This window comes from Nilaparvata lugens, chromosome 14, assembly GCF_014356525.2.
Source record: "Nilaparvata lugens isolate BPH chromosome 14, ASM1435652v1, whole genome shotgun sequence".
Taxonomy (NCBI): Eukaryota; Metazoa; Arthropoda; class Insecta; order Hemiptera; family Delphacidae; genus Nilaparvata; species Nilaparvata lugens.
Window position 1 is genome coordinate 20,049,029 of NC_052517.1, and position 20,199 is coordinate 20,069,227.

At 37.8% G+C, this 20,199-nt stretch overlaps 1 protein-coding gene across 2 annotated transcripts in view; it reads right to left on the reverse strand.

Annotated features, from left to right (window-relative positions):
- Window positions 1-764: 764 nt before the first annotated feature.
- Window positions 765-20,199, reverse strand: part of LOC111048908 (late secretory pathway protein AVL9 homolog) — a 30,996-nt gene continuing 11,561 nt past the window's right edge. Inside the window, exons 5-13 of one of the 2 annotated variants that reach the window (XR_005572908.1) lie at window positions 18,766-19,495; window positions 16,577-16,822; window positions 15,150-15,284; window positions 14,725-14,912; window positions 6,784-6,899; window positions 5,010-5,196; window positions 3,754-3,842; window positions 1,348-2,022; window positions 765-1,299 (exon numbers count right to left, since the gene is read on the reverse strand). Coding sequence is in view for 1 of the 2 variants with exons in the window: in XM_039441002.1 (XP_039296936.1) it covers window positions 1,643-2,022; window positions 3,754-3,842; window positions 5,010-5,196; window positions 6,784-6,899; window positions 14,725-14,912; window positions 15,150-15,284; window positions 16,577-16,822; window positions 18,766-19,495 (2,071 nt within the window). In the remaining variant the exon portion in view is untranslated. Of the gene's footprint in view, window positions 2,023-3,753; window positions 3,843-5,009; window positions 5,197-6,783; window positions 6,900-14,724; window positions 14,913-15,149; window positions 15,285-16,576; window positions 16,823-18,765; window positions 19,496-20,199 lie in introns of both variants that reach the window. The other variant, XM_039441002.1, reaches the window with a different exon arrangement.

Consider the following 20,199-nt stretch of genomic DNA (forward strand, 5'->3'; position numbering starts at 1 on the left):
AAGCTATCAAAATGAAACCATTTTCTCAGGAAAACATTTTTCCGATCATTACTTTTTGAGATATGAGCGCCTAAAGTTCAAATTTTTGGGACAGAACATTTCAAATTCGGTAAGAGATAATAAATCCATGAGATTTAGAGGCTAAATTCTTCAAGATATTCTCGATGTAGTAGAATAGAAATTTTCTGAAAATATAGATTTTTGAGAAAGTTATTCAAAAATAACTTTTAGTTGAGTTGTTTTTGGTAAATTGAATAACTTTTTCAAAAATTGATATTTTCAGAAATTTTTTTTCTTGCTAGACCAAGAATACCATGAAAAATCTATCCTCTAAATCTCATGGATTTATCTCTTACCGAATTTGAAATGTTCTGTCCCAAAAATTTGAACTCCGGGCGCTCATATCTCAAAAAGTAATGATCGGAAAAAAATGATTTCCTGAGAAAACTTTTTCATTTTGATAGCTTTTGATAACTTTTAATAATATCACCAGTAGAAAGTTGATTTTAGCCTTTGCACAGCCTTAAATTTGACGACCATTGAACTTGACCGTAATTAAATGCCCACGACAAGCAAGGTCTATTCCGTAAATATTTAGACAAAAAGAAAATATCTTTCAGTAGTAGAGATGAACATAAAAATTCTTCAATGATTAGACATATATTTTTCCCTGTTGAATTTGACGACCATTAAACTTGACCGTGATTAAATGCCTACGACAAGCAATGAGAGAAGCTATTGACGCAATTAAATCAACAGTTAAATTTAACCGCCGGTACGTGTAACGGGGGTTACTTTCCCCATATGTATAGGAGTATATTCAACTCCGCCAATTCTTCATTGATTGATACAATAAGTACATCATCAAAATGATAGGGAGAGAAAAAATAAGGTAACCTTGTGCTATTCCTCTCCCAAATTTAGACAAGGTTACACATAGTCCGAGATAGGTACAGAGTATTTTAATTTTGCTTGTATATTTACATCTTAGATAAAATGAGAAATTAATTTTAGAAAACATTTTGCAGTAATTTTAAATTAGCATTGACTGAAAAAAACGATGGAAAAATTAACGCAAAGTTAACAAAAATGTATTGTATGCATTAACATTATTTTTCTGAAATAATTTTAGTAACAAAAATTTTTATTGAGGTATTCAACAAGAAATACAATTTCTTTAGAAGAAAACACATTAGAAACTGTAATGAGGTCCACGTTATAAAGTCAGCACCTGATTAACATTGGTGTTGCTATCCTCGTCTATCATTCCACAAAGCAGATAGCTCTATCCTCTTCTACCTACATTGCCAAATATTTTCTAGATTATGAACAATCATAATCAACTACCTACATATTTCATCTCAACTATGAAAATTTATAGTATTAAATCATAGGAACTTATATTTCCTTACGCATAAAGTATGATATTTGACAGAATTATTAAAAAGAATCTACAATTAATATCAGATCAGATACAGGGGGATAACTTGAATCACATCTATCTACTATAGAAGGCGGTGGTAACGCAGAGAATCGGCAACTCTGTTGTCCTATCATTTCCACTGACTTATAACGTGAACCTCACACAGTAGATTGAAATTAAAAATTGATGTTTCATATATCTTTACTCCACTATGCCACATCAGACTTGCAAAATCTTTGATGACGTCATCGTATGATTTGACCTTGATTTGTCCTCCTCATCAGCTGATTTCAATCCGTTCTCAAGTGGCAGACTATCATTTTCATCACCCCCTGGCTGACAATCATTTTCTGGAGACGGCGCTCCATTTTTGGCACCCCCTGGCTCACAATTATTCTTAAAAGACGACGTTTCATTTCTATCAACCCCTGGTTGACAATTATTTTCTAGAGACGGCGCATCATTTTTCTCACCCCCTGGCTGTATGATACCCTCCTCTTGGAACGCCCCAGGCGTCAACCCGTCTGTGGGGCTTTGGGCGGTTGTCAAATTTGACCACCAGCTGGAAAGGGCTCCCTTGGCTTGCGATATCGCTCCACCTGCAAAAAATTTAATAAATAAAAATTTAATAAATAAAAATGTAAGATTTTATTCCCAAGTGATATAAGTTACATTTTTGAACAACGTCAAATTTAACATTTCATAAAAATTCATTTTCCTCATAAATAATATTCGAGGTAATAATATTTCGAGTTTGAGTGGTAGAGAGGACTTACAAGTCCTAACTCCGTCTAATAAAGATTTTTTTTCATTTCATTTTAATATTCTATTCATTTATAAATTCAACATTAATTGAATGTCTATTGAGTGAAGCAAACAAATACATCATTCAGACAAGAAATAAATCGAGGGTTTCAGTTCGTCTAGATGTCAGTTCATCAAGTACCTGTTTTGACCATTTCTTGTTAACGAAATAACATTTTAAATGACCGCTATTTTGTTTTATGAATTTGAAAAATTGGCATCATTTTCGGTAGCTCTTTCTATTGTCATTAATGATTGTGCAAAGTTTCACTTCCTTATGTTCAGCCATTATTTAGACCGAACGTAGTGAGGTCTACGTTTTAACTCGGACTTTTTTTGTCTGTCTGTATGTAACGCATTTACGGCCAAACGCGTTGATGAGATTCTATGAGATTTGGCTGGAATATTCCTTTTTTAACTGCGCGTCGATGTATACACAAGATTTTTTTGAAATTTTGCATTTTAAGAATAATACGAAAGGAAAATTAATTTCTTCCATACTCCGATATCACTATATTTATCATCTATTCTGAAAATAGGATTATTCAGACTAAATAATTATTTATAAATTAATCAGCTGACAAGTGATTATTCATTGCATTCATTTCACAGCCGGTGAACAGGTGACTCCAGATACTTGTGGATAAGAAAACTGACTGAGGTCTACTGTTCACAGAGCTACAAGTAACTAGTAGTTCTGTGAACAGTAGACCTCGCGCTCAGTGAGTTACATTGACCTGTTGATATGTTTTCTCAAAAATTAATAAATAATTTATCAACTAAAAATGTCTAGAAAAAATCCTAAATAAACATAGAGCTTTCTGTCCTATCGTACCGTGACGTGTCGTCCCGGAATGTGAGTGTGAGCGCTGTTATCAGGTCTGGCTGCATCTGTCTACAACGTTGATGGAAAGATACAATTTTCAAGATGTTCGATGTTTTTGAACGGGTAGTATTATAGTCAACTGTCTACTAACGTTAATGGAAAGATACATTTTCAAGATGTTCGATGTTTTTGAACGGGTAGTATTATAGTCCACTAGACAGCTGATTTATGATGAATAATTCTATAGTCTGATTTTTACTCTAATATTGGCGTATGAAGGAGGCTCCTTTTTCCTTTTACATTATCCTTGAAATGCAAAATTTCCAAAAACCTTGTATATACGTCGACGCGCAATTTAAAAAGGAACATACCTGTCAAATTTCATGAAAATCTATTACCGCGTTTCGCCGTAAATGCGCAACATAAAAACATTTAAACATAAAGAGAAATGCCAAACCGTCGACTTGAATCTTAGACCTCACTTCACTCGGTCAAAAAAAATAGTAAATGGAAAAAACAAAATAGCGAATGTGTGAGTAAGTAAGGACGTTGGGACACTTTGAAAATGATATTTAGATATGTTTCGTACCAAGGAACAATGCCTTAGAATGTTGGTAGGGAGTTCGTAAATACCCTGTATATATAAAATGGTGGAGTGCAAATGAATTTATGAATGAAGGAATGAATGAACTCTACTGACCAACAGCTCTTCCAGTAGTGGCCACTGCCCGACCCGTGCTAACCATGGCTTGATTCAGTTTTCTCCCTCCTTCCGTGTTTTGCATCGTACTGAAAACATAAAAATCACAAAAATTCAGACTTTAAAAAGAGAAAAAATGAAATATTAGCCTACCCTATCATAGATGACTATACAGAATACAAAAATAATATATACATGATTTGGAAACAGTGCAAACTTAATTATATTTTTACATTGTTAAAAACGTTCTGGCAACTTTGCAAAGCTAGCAAAGGATGGAGCTATCTGCTTTGTCTGATGACAGACAAGGATAGCAACAACAAACTGCCATTATAACGTGGACCTCACTATAGAACAAGAACAACCACAATATGATACAGTATCAGCACACTTTGAAACAGTATCATCTCAACTTGATACATAACACTATGATTTGATACATTCGCTATCTGCTCTGTCGAATGATAGACAAGAATAGCAACACAAATGTTAATCAGGTGATTACTTTATAATTTGAGTCTCGAGCAATGTGTTACAAACATAAATAAAAAATTCAAAACTTAAACAGATAGATTAATGATAAAACATCATCTTTTGAAATATAGTGAAACAAGGTCATCATTATAATCAATAATCAATGAACAAGTGTAGCGAGTTATTCTCAGTTTGGGCTGAAGTTTTGTATGTTGGTACTGTAGTAAAATAAGTTACAAAAGAAGTTATATTAGCACAAAAATATGAAAGAAGTTTCTTCCAAATAGAGCAATATTTCTCAGTTTTTGGTGATAGAGGATAGAGCTATCTGCTTTGTGGAATGATAGACAAGGATAGCAACACCAATTTTAATCAGGTGCTGCCATTATAATGTGGACCTCACTATAGAACAAGTACAACCACAATATGATACAGTATCATCTCAACTTGATACATAACACTATGATTTGATACATTCGCTATCTGCTTTGTTGAATGATAGACAAGGATAGCAACACAAATGTTAATCAAATACTGTCATTATAACGTGGACCTCACTATAGAACAAGAACAACCACAATATGATACAGTATCAACACAATATGATACAGTATCATCTCAACTTGATACATAACACTATGATTTGATACATTCGCTATCTGCTTTGTGGAATGATAGACAAGGATAGCAACACCAATGTTAATCAGGTGCTGCCATTATAACGTGGACCTCACTGTCTACTAATACAAGGCACATCCCACAAGTATTGAGACACAACTTACTGAGAGATGCGCAGTCGCATATCGGCGACACTGAGCTGTGAGCCGCCAGCGAATGGGTGACCGGGTGACAACTGCCACAGGGAGGGTGTGTCACCACTCAGCTCGGCCATCCACTGCTGGTAGCTGTGCGTGCGTCGAAAGGCTGACACAAACGAGGCGTTGAAATGGTCCAGCTCACGGCTTCCATCTGATTAACATAACAAAACACCATACTGTATTAAACTTGCATCTAATTAACACACTAAAACACTCTTTGTGTACGGTAGTTGAGAAGTTGATATTGTGATTATTATCCATATTAAATAAAAAGAATAAGAAATTGTTAAAAACCACAGATTTATTGATAGTTAGAAAGACCGGTTTCGGTTGTTACACCATTGTCAATATCTGATAAACTCGGTCTTTCTAACTATCAATAAATCTGTGGTTTTTGACAATTTCTTAGTCTTTTTCATTCAATATGAATAATACGAGTAATTAATGCAATATCAACTTCTCAACTACACAAATAGAATCTGAATCTCTCTCTAACACATTCTCTATCTCTCTGTGTGTCTCTATCTCTTTCTGTGTGTCTCTCTGTCTCTCTGATAGGAGTTTATCAGAGATTGATAGAGGTGTAACAACCGAAACCGGTCTTTCTAACTATCAATAGATCTGTGGTTTTAATACATTTGCATTCATTTCATTACAAAATCCAAGCCAGTACTATGGAAATACTAGAAGACTGCAATATTTTGGATAGATAAGAAGCAAGTTAGCAAATATTTTATGGCAACACAAAATTTAGGTGCTTACTTTGTGCATGAATAAATTCTTTTCCTACAGTTACGTTGAAAAGTGGCCATTGCTGCACTGATTACAGAACGCAAAGAATCACTTTTCCGCTCTAGTGCGGGAAAAATTTTTCTGCACTCCAGATTTGCAACATGGCAACGCAAAATACCCAGTAGGTTATATGGAGCAACAGTGCAGCAAAATCAAAATGAAGTTGGTAACAGTGACTGCTGTGGCTGCTATAGTGAGCAGAGGTGCAACCAAGCACAACGCGCTAATTATTATTCATTATATATTATAACCAAGGACAACGAGGACTTTAGGATTTTAGGATTAAGGTTTTTATCAATAATAAAATTACACAGAAAAACATTTGATGCATTTCAGGCAATTTTACCCATAATTACCCACTTTTCATATTCAATGGTAACTGTAGGAAAAACTTAATGTGAAATACGTGCGCAAAGTTCCTCTGCTGCACTCAAGAAACCATTCCGCCCTCGCCTACAACTCGGGCGTAAACGTTTCTTTCGGTGCAGCAAACTGTCACTTTGCGCACTAGTTGCACAAATAACTATTAACAATCAAAAACAAGGTTCACTAGAGTTCATATTGGAAAAATTTAGTTCAATTTTGATCAGTTCAACAACCTGAAAGAAAGTTACAAAAAAAACTACAATTCAAACCTCTCAATATTCACCATATTACACAGACTTTGTAACGTGACATAATTTAGACATAATTTAGAATTTTTCAAAATGAAGACAGCTTTCATGGGAGAGAAATATTTTAACATGCTGTCCCGAAATGTAAAATCCATAGAGGAGTTGACAATCTTTAGAGCCAAGCTGAAGAAATATCTGATAGGATTGTCCTTATATTCATTTGAAGAAGTTTTACATATTTGATTGTGATGAATTTGTTATTGACTGTTTTGCTATATGACGTTATTCAATGTATCTGTATGATGATGATGAACGTGAATCATGGCACTAACCTGGCAGCAGAGACGTGCGAAGTAGACAGAGCATGTAGGCGTGGAACTGAGCTCTAATCCATTCATCACCTCCCTCCCAGCCAACTCCGTCCACAAACACATCCTGCTGCGGGGTCCTAAAATTCAGAATTGAAAATAATTTGAGGTTAAAACATTTCAAAATGTTACAACAAAGTCAAAAAGTCATTACACTGCTTTCGGAAAGTTTGAAAATTATATTTAGATATGTTCTGTTCCCAGGAACATTGCCCTGAAATATTGGTAGAGTTTGGAAACACTCTGTAGAGTGTGAGAATAAGTACATAGAATACATCACACTGTTTGAGCATACAGAACCTATAATAGTCAAGTTAATAAGTCAAGGGAGACGTGAGTCAGAGAAGAATTGAGTCAAAGAGGACTTGAGTCGAGAGAGACTTGAGTCAAGGGAGACTTGAGTCGAGGAAGACTTCAGTCAAGAGGGACTTGAGTCAAGGATAGACTTTAGTGAAAGGAGATTTGAGTCAAGGAAAGACTTGAGTCAAGGGAGACTGAGTCAAAGAAGAGTTCAGTCAAGAGGGACTTGAGCCATTTTTTAGTCTTTTTATTTAATACTAAAACACCAAATTATATTAAATTTCATGCATTAAAATAGTGTAGCTCATAACGCCCATCTGATTAACACATCAAAACACCAAACTATATAAAACTTTTATCTTATTTATCTATAATACAGGGTGGGTGAAAGTCCGTTAAAGGCTTAATATCTCATACACAAAGGTAATTTGATGGTGGATGTGATCGGGGATCCTACTTCTTTAGTTCTTGACGTTATATAAGAGGTTTTATAATTTACTGACAATAAATCCAAGGATTTCAGGATTACTTATTGTTTGGCAGGACCTACAGATAAATAATAATATCGTGTGACCTGACTGGCTGAGGTCTGGTGTCACAGTTTTCAGGCGCAACTGATCAATTTCAGGGCCACTGACATGACCAACGACTGCTTTTTAGGCAACCGGGACTGACGACTTAACGTGTCCATCCGAAACACGGGAGTTGCCTGAGATAAATATCTTGCCCGGGCCGGGATTTGAACCCGGGCCTCTGAATCATGAAACCAGCATCTGATCCACTCGACTACGGCCACTCCTTATAGATAAATGCCGCTATATCTGAGTTGATGCTATGGCCGAGGCCGCAATAACCAAGTAGCACAGTAGTTTAGGCAGATATAACAGTAGGAGGTATCTATTAAGGTGCGTACAGACTTTCGCTCTGCTCCGCAACCGAACGTCACTCCAGCAGAGCGATTGATGATCGACCGGCGAGCAACAGTGGTTCGACCGGGGAACGCGAGAAGATCTAACATCTTCCGTAACGTTCATGATGGGTGCGTGGGCGGCGCGACTGTAGTTCGATGGAGGAACGAGGGCGGTACGAGGGCGGTGCGAGGGAGGAGCGTGCTTGGTGCGGGTTGGAAGAGCGTATATGTGTACGCAGCTTAACATAGAAAAAATTTATTTGAATCCACGGTTGGGGAGCTTTGGATGGATTCGTTCATGCAAATGCCAAGATCTCAACTATTGTTTAACAACACCTGTTTTAGCAACTAAGTAGCTTATCACGAGCCAGGAACGTCAAATAAAAGATTTTGTAGAAATGCTACTTACATTAATTTATTAGTTGCATTCAAACATAGAATTATCGGTCATGTTCGAAATTCTGTTACATCGAATCATAATCTTCACTGTAACCAATCCGGTTATTTATTCAATTACTTGTTTCACAATTACAACATTGAAAAAATGTAATTTCAAACAATATTTCTCAAATTAAGACTTCATCACAACGATTCATAATTGATATTTAGACAAGAATTTGCTAACTCACTCTACAATAAATTTAGGGCCTCGGTCAATTTATGTGGTCAATCTATTTGAGCTTAATATAGTTATTTGTGCAACTAGTGCGCAAAGTGACAGTTTGCTGCACCGAAAGAAACGTTTACGCCCGAGCCGTAGGCGAGGGCGGAATGGTTTCTTGAGTGCAGCAGAGGAACTTTGCGCACGTATTTCACATTAAGTTTTTCCTACAGTTACCATTGAATATGAAAAGTGGGTAATTATGGGTAAAATTGCCTGAAATGCATCGAATGTTTTTCTGTGTAATTTTATTATTGATAAAAACCTTGATTTATTGTCAAATTGAATAAAAATGTTGTCTACTATAATCTACTTAATAATTAGCGCGTTGTGCTTGGTTGCACCTCTGCTCACTATAGCAGCCACATCAGTCACTGTTACCAACTTCATTTTGATTTTGCTGCACTGTTGCTCCATATAACCTACTAGGTATTTTGCGTTGCCATGTTGCAAATCTGGAGTGTAGAAAAATTTTTCCCGCACTAGAGCGGAAAAGTGATTCTTTGCGTTCTGTAATCAGTGCAGCAATGGCCACTTTTCAAGGTAACTGTAGGAAATAGTTATTTGTATATCTAGAGTGAAAAGTACGACTTTTTCTCCCTGAGGGAAAAGTTTGAAGCCCGAGGCGAAGCCGAGGGCAACAATTTTCCTGAGGGAGAAAAAGTATTTTTCACTCGTGATGTACACAACATTTTTCCTCCATCTACATTTTTTTATAGAAACTGCAAATAAAATCATTTTAATAACTTACCTATTGGTGACAATGTTTCCTAACAACATAACCTAAAATCTAAAACTTTAAAACCGGCCGTCTGATTGGCACTGCCGATTGCGCTATCTATCGGCTAAAGTTGTAACAATCAGCTGGGTGTTTACCAAAAATGGCTGACTCCAGATCACGCGGTCAGATTTGAATTGCAGATCAAAAATATTTGTTGGCTGGTATTTTGAATAGAATAAGATATTTTTAAAGGAGATTGAGTCAAGGAAAGACTTGAGTCAAGGGAGACTGAGTCAAAGAAGACTTGAGTCAAGAGGGACTTGAGCCATGAGAGACTTGAGTCAAGGGAGACTTGAGTCGAGGAAGACTTCAGTCAAGAGGGACTTGAGTCATGGATAGACTTTAGTGAAAGGAGATTTGAGTCAAGGAAAGACTTGAGTCAAGGGAGACTGAGTCAAAGAAGAGCTCAGTCAAGAGGGACTTGAGCCATGAGAGACTTGAGTCAAGGGAGACTTGAGTCGAGGAAGACTTCAGTCAAGAGGGATGAGGGACTTGAGTCCTGGATAGACTTTAGTGAAAGGAGATTTGAGTCAAGGAAAGACTTGAGTCAAGGGAGACTGAGTCAAAGAAGACTTGAGTCAAGGGAGACTTGAGTCGAGGAAGACTTCAGTCAAGAGGGATGAGGGACTTGAGTCAAGGATAGACTTTAGTGAAAGGAGATTTGAGTCAAGGAAAGACTTGAGTCAAGAGGGACTTGAGCCATGAGAGACTTGAGTCAAGGGAGACTGAGTCAAAGAAGACTTGAGTCAAGAGGGACTTGAGCCATGAGAGACTTGAGTCAAGGGAGACTTGAGTCGAGGAAGACTTCAGTCAAGAGGGATGAGGGACTTGAGTCAAGGATAGACTTTAGTGAAAGGAGATTTGAGTCAAGGAAAGACTTGAGTCAAGAGGGACTTGAGCCATGAGAGACTTGAGTCAGGGAGACTGAGTCAAAGAAGACTTGAGTCAAGAGGGACTTGAGCCATGAGAGACTTGAGTCAAGGGAGACTTGAGTCGAGGAAGACTTCAGTCAAGAGGGATGAGGGACTTGAGTCAAGGATAGACTTTAGTGAAAGGAGTTTTGAGTCAAGGAAAGACTTGAGTCAAGGGAGACTGAGTCAAAGAAGACTTGAGTCAAGAGGGACTTGAGCCATGAGAGACTTGAGTCAAAGGAGACTTGAGTCGAGGAAGACTTCAGTCAAGAGGGATGAGGGACTTGAGTCAAGGATAGACTTTAGTGAAAGGAGATTTGAGTCAAGGAAAGACTTGAGTCAAGGGAGACTGAGTCAAAGAAGACTTGAGTCAAGAGGGACTTGAACCATGAGAGACTTGAGTCAAGGGAAACTTGAGTCGAGGAAGACTTCAGTCAAGAGGGATGAGGGACTTGAGTCAAGGATAGACTTTAGTGAAAGGAGATTTGAGTCAAGGAAAGACTTGAGTCAAGGGAGACTGAGCCATGACAGACTTGAGTCAAGGGAGACTTGAGTCGAGGAAGACTTCAGTCAAGAGGGATGAGGGACTTGAGTCCTGGATAGACTATAGTGAAAGGAGATTTGAGTCAAGGAAAGACTTGAGTCAAGGGAGACTGAGTCAAAGAAGACTTGAGTCAAGAGGGACTTGAGCCATGAGAGACTTGAGTCAAGGGAGACTTGAGTCAAGAGGGACTTGAGCCATGAGAGACTTGAGTCAAGGGAGACTTGAGTCAAGAGGGACTTGAACAAGGAAGACTTGGGGCGAGGGAGACTCGATTTCACATGGAATTGAGTCAACAAGGGAGACTTAAGTCAAGAGAGACTTGAATCGAGGGTGCTCTACAATCAATCCTGATACCTAGCTCTTCTCTGTAGCAACAATAGCATAGAGGAATGATAGCATGAGAAGATATCCCATGATATAGGTCGTTTATGTTTCAAACTTCATGTCGTCTACTGTCTATTATTAGTGTGTTGTTGGGAGTGTAAGGTTGATTCAAACATGTGGGACTATGCTGCGTTGCGTTTGCGATGGGACTGCGGCCAGTCGATTCTAGATGGATTCACCAAAACGGTCTCTCCATTTGAAATGCATGCTACAGCCTAGAGTCATTCACACATGGGGGACTGTGCTCATTTGAGAGCTCTTTCAGAGAGCTCTTCAAGCCACGGTCTCATGCCCTGTGGGTCGCCGAAGCGGCTTCGGCTGTTTCCGTACAGCCTCGGGCATGCTCGGAAATGCTTCATCACCAACAATCACGTATGGATAGGCTTCCACTGAATTTGGTAATTGTCTAAGACCTGAGATATTTAGGTAATCTTCATCCAAACGTTTACCGAGAATTGATTTTGATAGAGTTCCACCATCACTAGATTTTCCATAACCACCAACATCATTATCACGAGTTTATAGTTTGTGTCACCAAATTATAAATTACGCTAATTATACAACCGAAAATGTATTTTTTAGTTGGAGAGAGTGACCCACTATTTTTTGGAGCTTGAATTCATAGCTTCCCATCAATTGCACTTATACAATATGGGGAACAGCATATTGAACCAAACTTTTCAGCTATTTTTCCCCGCATTTCCTCTGTTGATTCTGGCATTCCTTAGCAACCATACACTTTCATATATCTCCAATGTTGGAAAAATAATAGAGTTCACTGTCGAAAGAGCCAATCAGCTGAAGCTGATAGACAGTTGTGAATTGCCTGAACCCAGGTATTTTAATTTTAATATCATGCCAACCTTTCTTCTTGAGAAACTGCTTTCTCCACCTCGAGTGCTGTTTTGTTAAATCCTTCTCAAGTATTTTCAAAAGGTTCTCGAACTTCGGTAAACTCATACGAAAATACTTGAAAATTTCACTGGGTCGCTTTTAAGACGCGAAAATATTGTGTGAATTCTCTGTCTTCATCTCTTGCTTTCCACAGCTGGTGCACCAATTTTTGGCCTATTTCTTTCTTCTTCTTCATCTTGTAATACAATAAACGCATCAACCGCTATAATGACATCCTCTTCGTTGGAATTCCATCTCTGTGGCCGAAGTAATGAAGTGATTGCAGTGGATGACGTAACACAGAGCAAAACAGCAACAGTCCCCTATGTAATGATGATAGCCACCCAACACGACCGCAGTCCCATCGCAAACGTAACGAAGCACAGTACCAGCACAGTCCCAATGTCTGAATCAACCTTAAGAGTGTAAGAAGGGCACAGTATGAGAGACTACCAGCGTCACATAGCTTCACCAAAAACAACTACTAGGACTATCGGCTTCAGTTAACACTCACATTTGCAACATAGACACCCTATACACTGTCTATTATTAGTGTGTTGTTGGGAGTGTAAGAGTGTAAGAAGGGCACAGTATGAGAGACTACCAGCGTCACATAGCTTCACCAAAAACAACTACTAGGACTATCGGCTTCAGTTAACACTCACATTTGCAACATAAACGACCTATGGATATCACTACAAATGATACAGTATCAACACAACATAATACAGAATCATTTCAACTTGACACAGAACACCATAATTTGATACAGTATCATCTCAACTTGACACACAACACCATAATCTGATACAAAACTTCCAAACTTTGATTGAATATAGTACAATCTATGGCATATCTTTTTATGCTTTTTTTTTCTATGGTATCACCTCACATGATAGACTATCATCACAATATGATAAAGTATCATCTCGACTTGATGATACACAGCAACAAAATTTGATATCTCAACTTGATACAAAACACCATAATTTGATACAGAACTTGCAAACTTTGAATGAATTCTACAAACCAATGGATGTCTTCTTATATGCTATCTTTTCTCAATACCTTGCTTCCTTGCCAGTATCCTATGGTCACCAGTATCACCACAACTTGATACACAACACCATAATCTGATACAGTATCATCTCAACTTGATACACAACACCATAATTTGATACAGAACTTGCAAACTTTGAATGAATATTCTACAAACAAAGGGATGTCTTCTTATATGCTATCTTTTCTCAATACCTTGCTTCCTTGCCAGTATCCTATGGTCCTCAGTATCACCACAACTTGATACACAACACCATAATCTGATACAGTATTATCTCAACTTGATACACAACACCATAATTTGATACAGAACTTGCAAACTTTGAATGAATTCTACAAACAAAGGGATATCTTCTTATGCTATCATTTCTCTATACCTTGCTTCCTTGCCAGTGTCCTATTGTCTCCAGTATCACCACAACTTGATACACAACACCATAATCTGATACAGTATCATCTCAACTTGATACACAACATCATAATTTGATACAGAACTTGCAAACTTTGAATGAATATTCTACAAACAAAGGGATGTCTTCTTATATGCTATCTTTTCTCAATACCTTGCTTCCTTGCCAGTATCCTATGGTCACCAGTATCACCACAACTTGATACACAACACCTTAATCTGATACAGTATCATCCCAAATTGATACACAACACCATAATTTGATACAGAACTTGCAAACTTTGAATGAATATTCTACAAACAAAGGGATGTCTTCTTATATGCTATCTTTTCTCAATACCTTGCTTCCTTGCCAGTATCCTATGGTCCTCAGTATCACCACAACTTGATACACAACACCATAATCTGATACAGTATTATCTCAACTTGATACACAACACCATAATTTGATACAGAACTTGCAAACTTTGAATGAATTCTACAAACCAAGGGATATCTTCTTATGCTATCATTTCTCTATACCTTGCTTCCTTGCCAGTGTCCTATTGTCTCCAGTATCACCACAACTTGATACACAACACCATAATCTGATACAGTATCATCTCAACTTGATACACAACATCATAATTTGATACAGAACTTGCAAACTTTGAATGAATATTCTACAAACAAAGGGATGTCTTCTTATATGCTATCTTTTCTCAATACCTTGCTTCCTTGCCTGTATCCTATGGTCACCAGTATCACCACAACTTGATACACAACACCATAATCTGATACAGTATCATCTCAAATTGATACACAACACCATAATTTGATACAGAACTAGCAAACTTTGAATGAATTCTACAATCCATGGGATGTCTTCTTATGCTATCTTTTCTCTATGCCAATACTTTGCTGCGTTGCTTGTGTCCTGTGAACATAATATGATACAGTATCACCTCAACATGATACTGTATCATCTCCACAATTTGATACAGAACTAGCAAACTTTGAATGAATTCTACAAACCATGGTATATCTTCTTATATGCTATCTTGTCTCTATACCTGGCTTCCTTGCCGGTGTCCTGAGGAGTCTTCAACGCCCCACTGGTGTCCTGAGGCGGTGTCCCCACCACGTGACGCACCAGATAGTCGGCGAATCGCAGATCCTCAGTGCTCAGATGTAGCTGACGTCGCAAGTCCTGCGGTGTCGCCACTGGATGGGTGACCACTTCTATGCGGGCTCCGTCTACCTGCGTCGAATCAACACGTCAAATCAAAACTTTATTCGTCTCAAAAACATAATTATTTATCTACTTTGGAAAAGAGGGTACTATGAAATTGATTCTATATTAATTTGAAGCAGCAGATTTAGGTGACTTCCTTACCTCGACTAGCACATTTATTTACTTTGGAAAAACTTGGATAAAAGGTACTATAAAATCGATTCTATATTAATTTGAAGCAGCAGATTTATGTGACTTCCTTACCTCGACTAGCACATCGGCAAGCTTCTTCTTTTGTTTGAATAGTACATTGGTCGCCCCCACCACATATCCTCTCACATTGTCGTCCGAGAGAAGATCCAAGTAGGGCAGCGAGAGATAGGGCAGGCACAGATAGCCCTGAAACATCAATTATAGTTCAAATGATCTATAATATAATAAAGGAAAGAACTGGTTTATACACGTAGGGGATAGGAAATTCACGAATGACGCATCATCACGTCTCAACTACTCAACTCATTAACTTCACATTTTGCTAATAGATTCTTAATTCACCGAGGATGGTTATAGGCTTAGACCAGTTATAGAATAGACACGCTGGGAAGTCTAGCCTCTGAAGCCAACATCTACTGCCATATCACCATATCGTGACGTCAGCATCGGATAGAAAACTTTTCTGCAGAGTTTGTTTACATTGTTTTCTATCCGATGCTGACGTCACGATATGGTGATATGGGAGTAGATGTTGGCTTCAGAGGCTAGACTTCCAAGCGTTTCTATTCTATAATTGGTCTAAGCCTATAACCATCCTCGGTGAATTAAGAAGATGTTGGTTTCATCGACTTTCAGTATGAATATACAATGGGCCGTGTCTATTCTATAACTGGTCTAAGCTCCCAACAACACACTAATAATAGACAGTAATCGGGGAAGAAATTTGCAACATAAACACGACCTATACCATGGGATATCTTCTTATGCTATCTCTTCTCTAAGGTAACACTACAAACAAATAAAGCCTTGTTCTCTGTAACAAGGGCGAGCGTAGCGAGTTCTCGTTAGAGAATTTTTTTTTTGTGTGAAGTTGAGAAGTTGATATTGTAACAACCGAAACCGGTCTTTCTTCTTCTTCTTCTTCTTCTTCTTCTGCTTCAATCGTCCGATTGGTTGGCAGCTTTCCATCTTTGTCTGTCCAGAGCCAGCTGTTTTAGTTGGTTATAGCTCTGGACCCCAAGATCCCGGGTTATCTGCTTCAAATATTGTAGCCGGGGTCTTCCACGAGCCCGTTGTCCACTGATTGCACCTTCCAGTATTGTTAGCGTGAATTCGCTGTGTCTTATAATATGTCCTATCCAAGAATGCCGTCTGTCCCTAAGAGATTTCAATAGAGTTTTTTGTGTCTCTTCAGCCCTTTGAAATACTTCTTCATTTGTTATTCTATGGGTCCATTTTATTTTCAGCATTCGCCTCCAACACCATACTTCAAATGCATTAATTGCCTTTTCTTCCGCCATTTCTTGACGTCACGTGGTCTTTCTAAGTATCAATGAATCTCTGGTTTTTGACAATTTCTTAGTCTTTTTAATTTAATTAGAGTATTATCAACTTAGATGGCCCTGGGAGTAAGTAAATTAAGCCAGTTTATATTGTAACATACATAAATAAAGAGCTCTAATCTAATCTAATCCAACCTTTTCGAATACTGCAAGCGGTAGACCGCATCCACGTGCGTCCATACTAGCAACGGCAGCCATATTTGTTTGCGCCGTGACGTCACTCGAGTCTCTGAGAGTCTCACAGCTAACGTCACGCGGCAATGCGGCTATTGTCACGTCGCATGTGACGTCATCTGTGCACACGTCATCCGCGCCGACGGCGTCGTCATCAGTCACCGCACGTCTGCTGAACTTCACATAGGCAATGTCGCATACGGCCGTCTGCAAACGAAACAAATCCAAAACGTTTCATTTCACAAAATAATTACAAAAATTAGATGAATTAATATGTTAGGCAACACCATACAAGACTAATCAATAGTAATACGGTTAAATATTTTATTGATTAATATTTGTATATTGTTGAAAAAACGATTTGGGAACAGTGAGGAGGTGGTAGAGGATAGCGCTATCTGCTTTGTAGAATGATAGACAAGGATAGCAACACCAATGTTAATCGTATACTGCCATTATAACGTGGACCTCACTATAGAACAAGAACAACCACAACATGATACAGTATCAACACAATATGATACAGTATCATCTCAACTTGATACACAACACTATGATTTGATACATTCGCTATCTGCTTTGTTGAATGATAGACATGGATAGCAGCACCAATGTTAATCGTATACCCCCATTATAACGTGGACCTCACTATAGAACAAGAACAACCACAACATGATACAGTATCAACACAATATGATACAGTATCATCTCAACTTGATACACAACACTATGATTTGATACATTCGCTATCTGCTTTGTTGAATGATAGACAAGGATAGCAACACCAATGTTAATCGTATACTGCCATTATAAAGTGGACCTCACTATAGAACAAGAACAACCACTATATGATACAGTATCAACACAATATGATACAGTATCATCTCAACTTGATACACAACACTATGATTTGATACATTCGCTATCTGCTTTGTTGAATGATAGACAAGGATAGCAACACCAATGTTAATCAAATACTGTCATTATAACGTGGACCTCACTTAGAAATCCCACCTTTAATAGTACCTTATAATATAGAATATCGGGGCACCGAGCTTCGCTCGTTATTTCTATTTATTGATAAACAGAACACAATTCTCTAAAATGATCGTGTTTATACTTTAAAGCTGGCTATACGTCAGCTTATGAATTTCGGGTATGCGATATTTTGATTTTTCACATACTCACTTTTTCACTATCTACAGCTGTTTCAGCCAAGTATGAATTATCCTTTTAATGTCGTTCAGCGAGTTTCCCAAGGATGAGACCTAGTGCAATCGAATTTTTATATCATAAACCTACTATGTTCCAAATTTCGTGAAAATCGTTAAAGCCGTTTTCGAGATCCGTAGAACATAAATATATACCCATATAACCACATAACCAGATAACCATATAAATATATACAGAAATTGCTCGCTTAATACAGGGTTATCATAAAAGAATGGTGCGGTTTCGAACATGGTTTAAAGAAAAAACCAAATTACTTACAGTTAATGTTTTTTATTCACCTAATTTGTCGTCTGAAACAGTTTTTTTACATGATTAATAACTTTCAATAAGTGCGCCCTTAGTCGCTCGACAAATGTCCAAACGATAATAAATTTCTCTCTTAACATTCGATAACATTTCTTCGATTATGGTTGTCATTGGTTCTTTAATCCTGTTTCAAAGTGGTTCAGTTTGCGATTTCTTGTGAATAAACAATGTTTTTGATGTAAATTTACAAGAAAAAATCTACCTGAACCACTTAAAAACAGGATTAATGAAGCAATGACAACCATAACCAATGAAATGTTAGCGAATGTTTGGAGAGAAATTGATTATCGTTTGGATATTTTGTCGAACGACTAAAGGCGCACATATTTGAATTTATCAATTATGTAAAAAACTGCCTGAGACGACAAATTAGATGAATAAACAACATCAACTGTAAGTAATTTGGTTTTTCTTTAAACCATGTTCGAAACCGCACCTTTTTTTTATGATAACTCTGTATAATAGGATAGGATATTGCATGATTTTATAAGCTTGTCATAATATCTGGTAATATTCTCTTCGCAACTCTCCCAAATTTAGAAGAAATCATAAAAAAACAGTCTAAAACTAATAAAAAATCCTGATAAATGGTAAAAAATCAGCCAACTCACCTCTCTGGTTATCTCCACCGTTTTATCACTCCTTCCTCGGCATTCCTCCATTCCACCAATTCCCTGTTCCGTTTTACATCCATTCGTAGCAGCGACACCCTCTATAAACCCGTTTCGTTTCACTTTTTCCGCTTTGAACCCATTTTCACCTCCCCTTTCCACCCTCATTCGTCTCTTCACATCTTCCACCAAGTCCCCCTTCTTCTCCTCCTTTTCACCTTCAGCTTCTTTTCGTCTCTCTTCTTCTTCTTCTTCAAGATTCTTTCCATCATCACCCAACCTCCTCTTCAATTCTTCTTCTCTTTCTCCATCTTCTCCTCCTTCTCCACCTCTTTCTCCCTTTCTAACCTCAGTCTTTCTTTCATCTCCACCAACTTCTCTCCCATCTTCTTCTTCGTCTCCTAATATTCTTCTCCCACTCTCTTCTTCTTCCGCTTCTCCTCCGATTCTACGTGACTTCTCATCCTCCTTCTCCTTCTCCTCCGTCCTTCTTTCGCCCATATTCTTCCTCTGTTCTCCGTCTCCTTCTTCTCTTTTACTTTCTTCCTCTCCCATATTCGCTGTCCTATCAATCTCTTCTTCTCCTTCTTCAGCTCGTCTTCTACCTATTCTCTTTCTTCTACTTCTCTCCTCCTCTTCCCCTTCTTCTTCTTTTTGTTTGCTCTCTTCTTCTCCGTTGTTTTCTTGTTTGGCAGCGAATTGTGGAACAGGCGACATGGGGCGCGAAGGTCTGAAAAAGAAACAAAATACAATTACAGTTCTTTAATCATGTACGTTACAATGTATACTGGCTTATACACTAATTTACATTGAATTACAGTATTGCTAATAATATTGAACAAATTTTACAAAGTATGAACAATTAATTAATAAGAATATAGATTGAATACAATTTTATTACTGTCAACTACTGTCTATTATTAGTGTGTTTTTGGGAGTGTTAGGCTCAACTGACACTTAGGTGACTCAGGTGGAGAAGAGACTGGACTCTAGTGGAGAGCATGTGTTTCCAAATGGTGACACTCAGACCAGTCGACTCTAGTCTCCGCGACCTCATGACTGTGAGACTGACTCGACATGTTGGTCGAGCCTCGACTTGAGTTGCATAGTACCGTGCATTTTTAATGAAAGTGAGGTTATGTTTTATGAAAGTGATGTTCTATCATTTTAGATAAGACAATAATAGAAATTAGATAATACCATATATTCATAATAATTATTATAGAACTTGTTACATGCGCAGAAGTGATGAATTTGAGGTTAGAAATGGAGTAGCATGGAACTGAAGTAGTGAAAAAAGCAAGAAAGAGGTAAGGTCGAGAGACTGGAGTCGTACGATTTAACTCGAAGTAGTGTAAGTTGAGCCTTGAGCAACTTAGCCTTAGGCGACTCAGGTGGAGAAGAGACTGGACTCTAGTGGAGAGCATGTGTTTC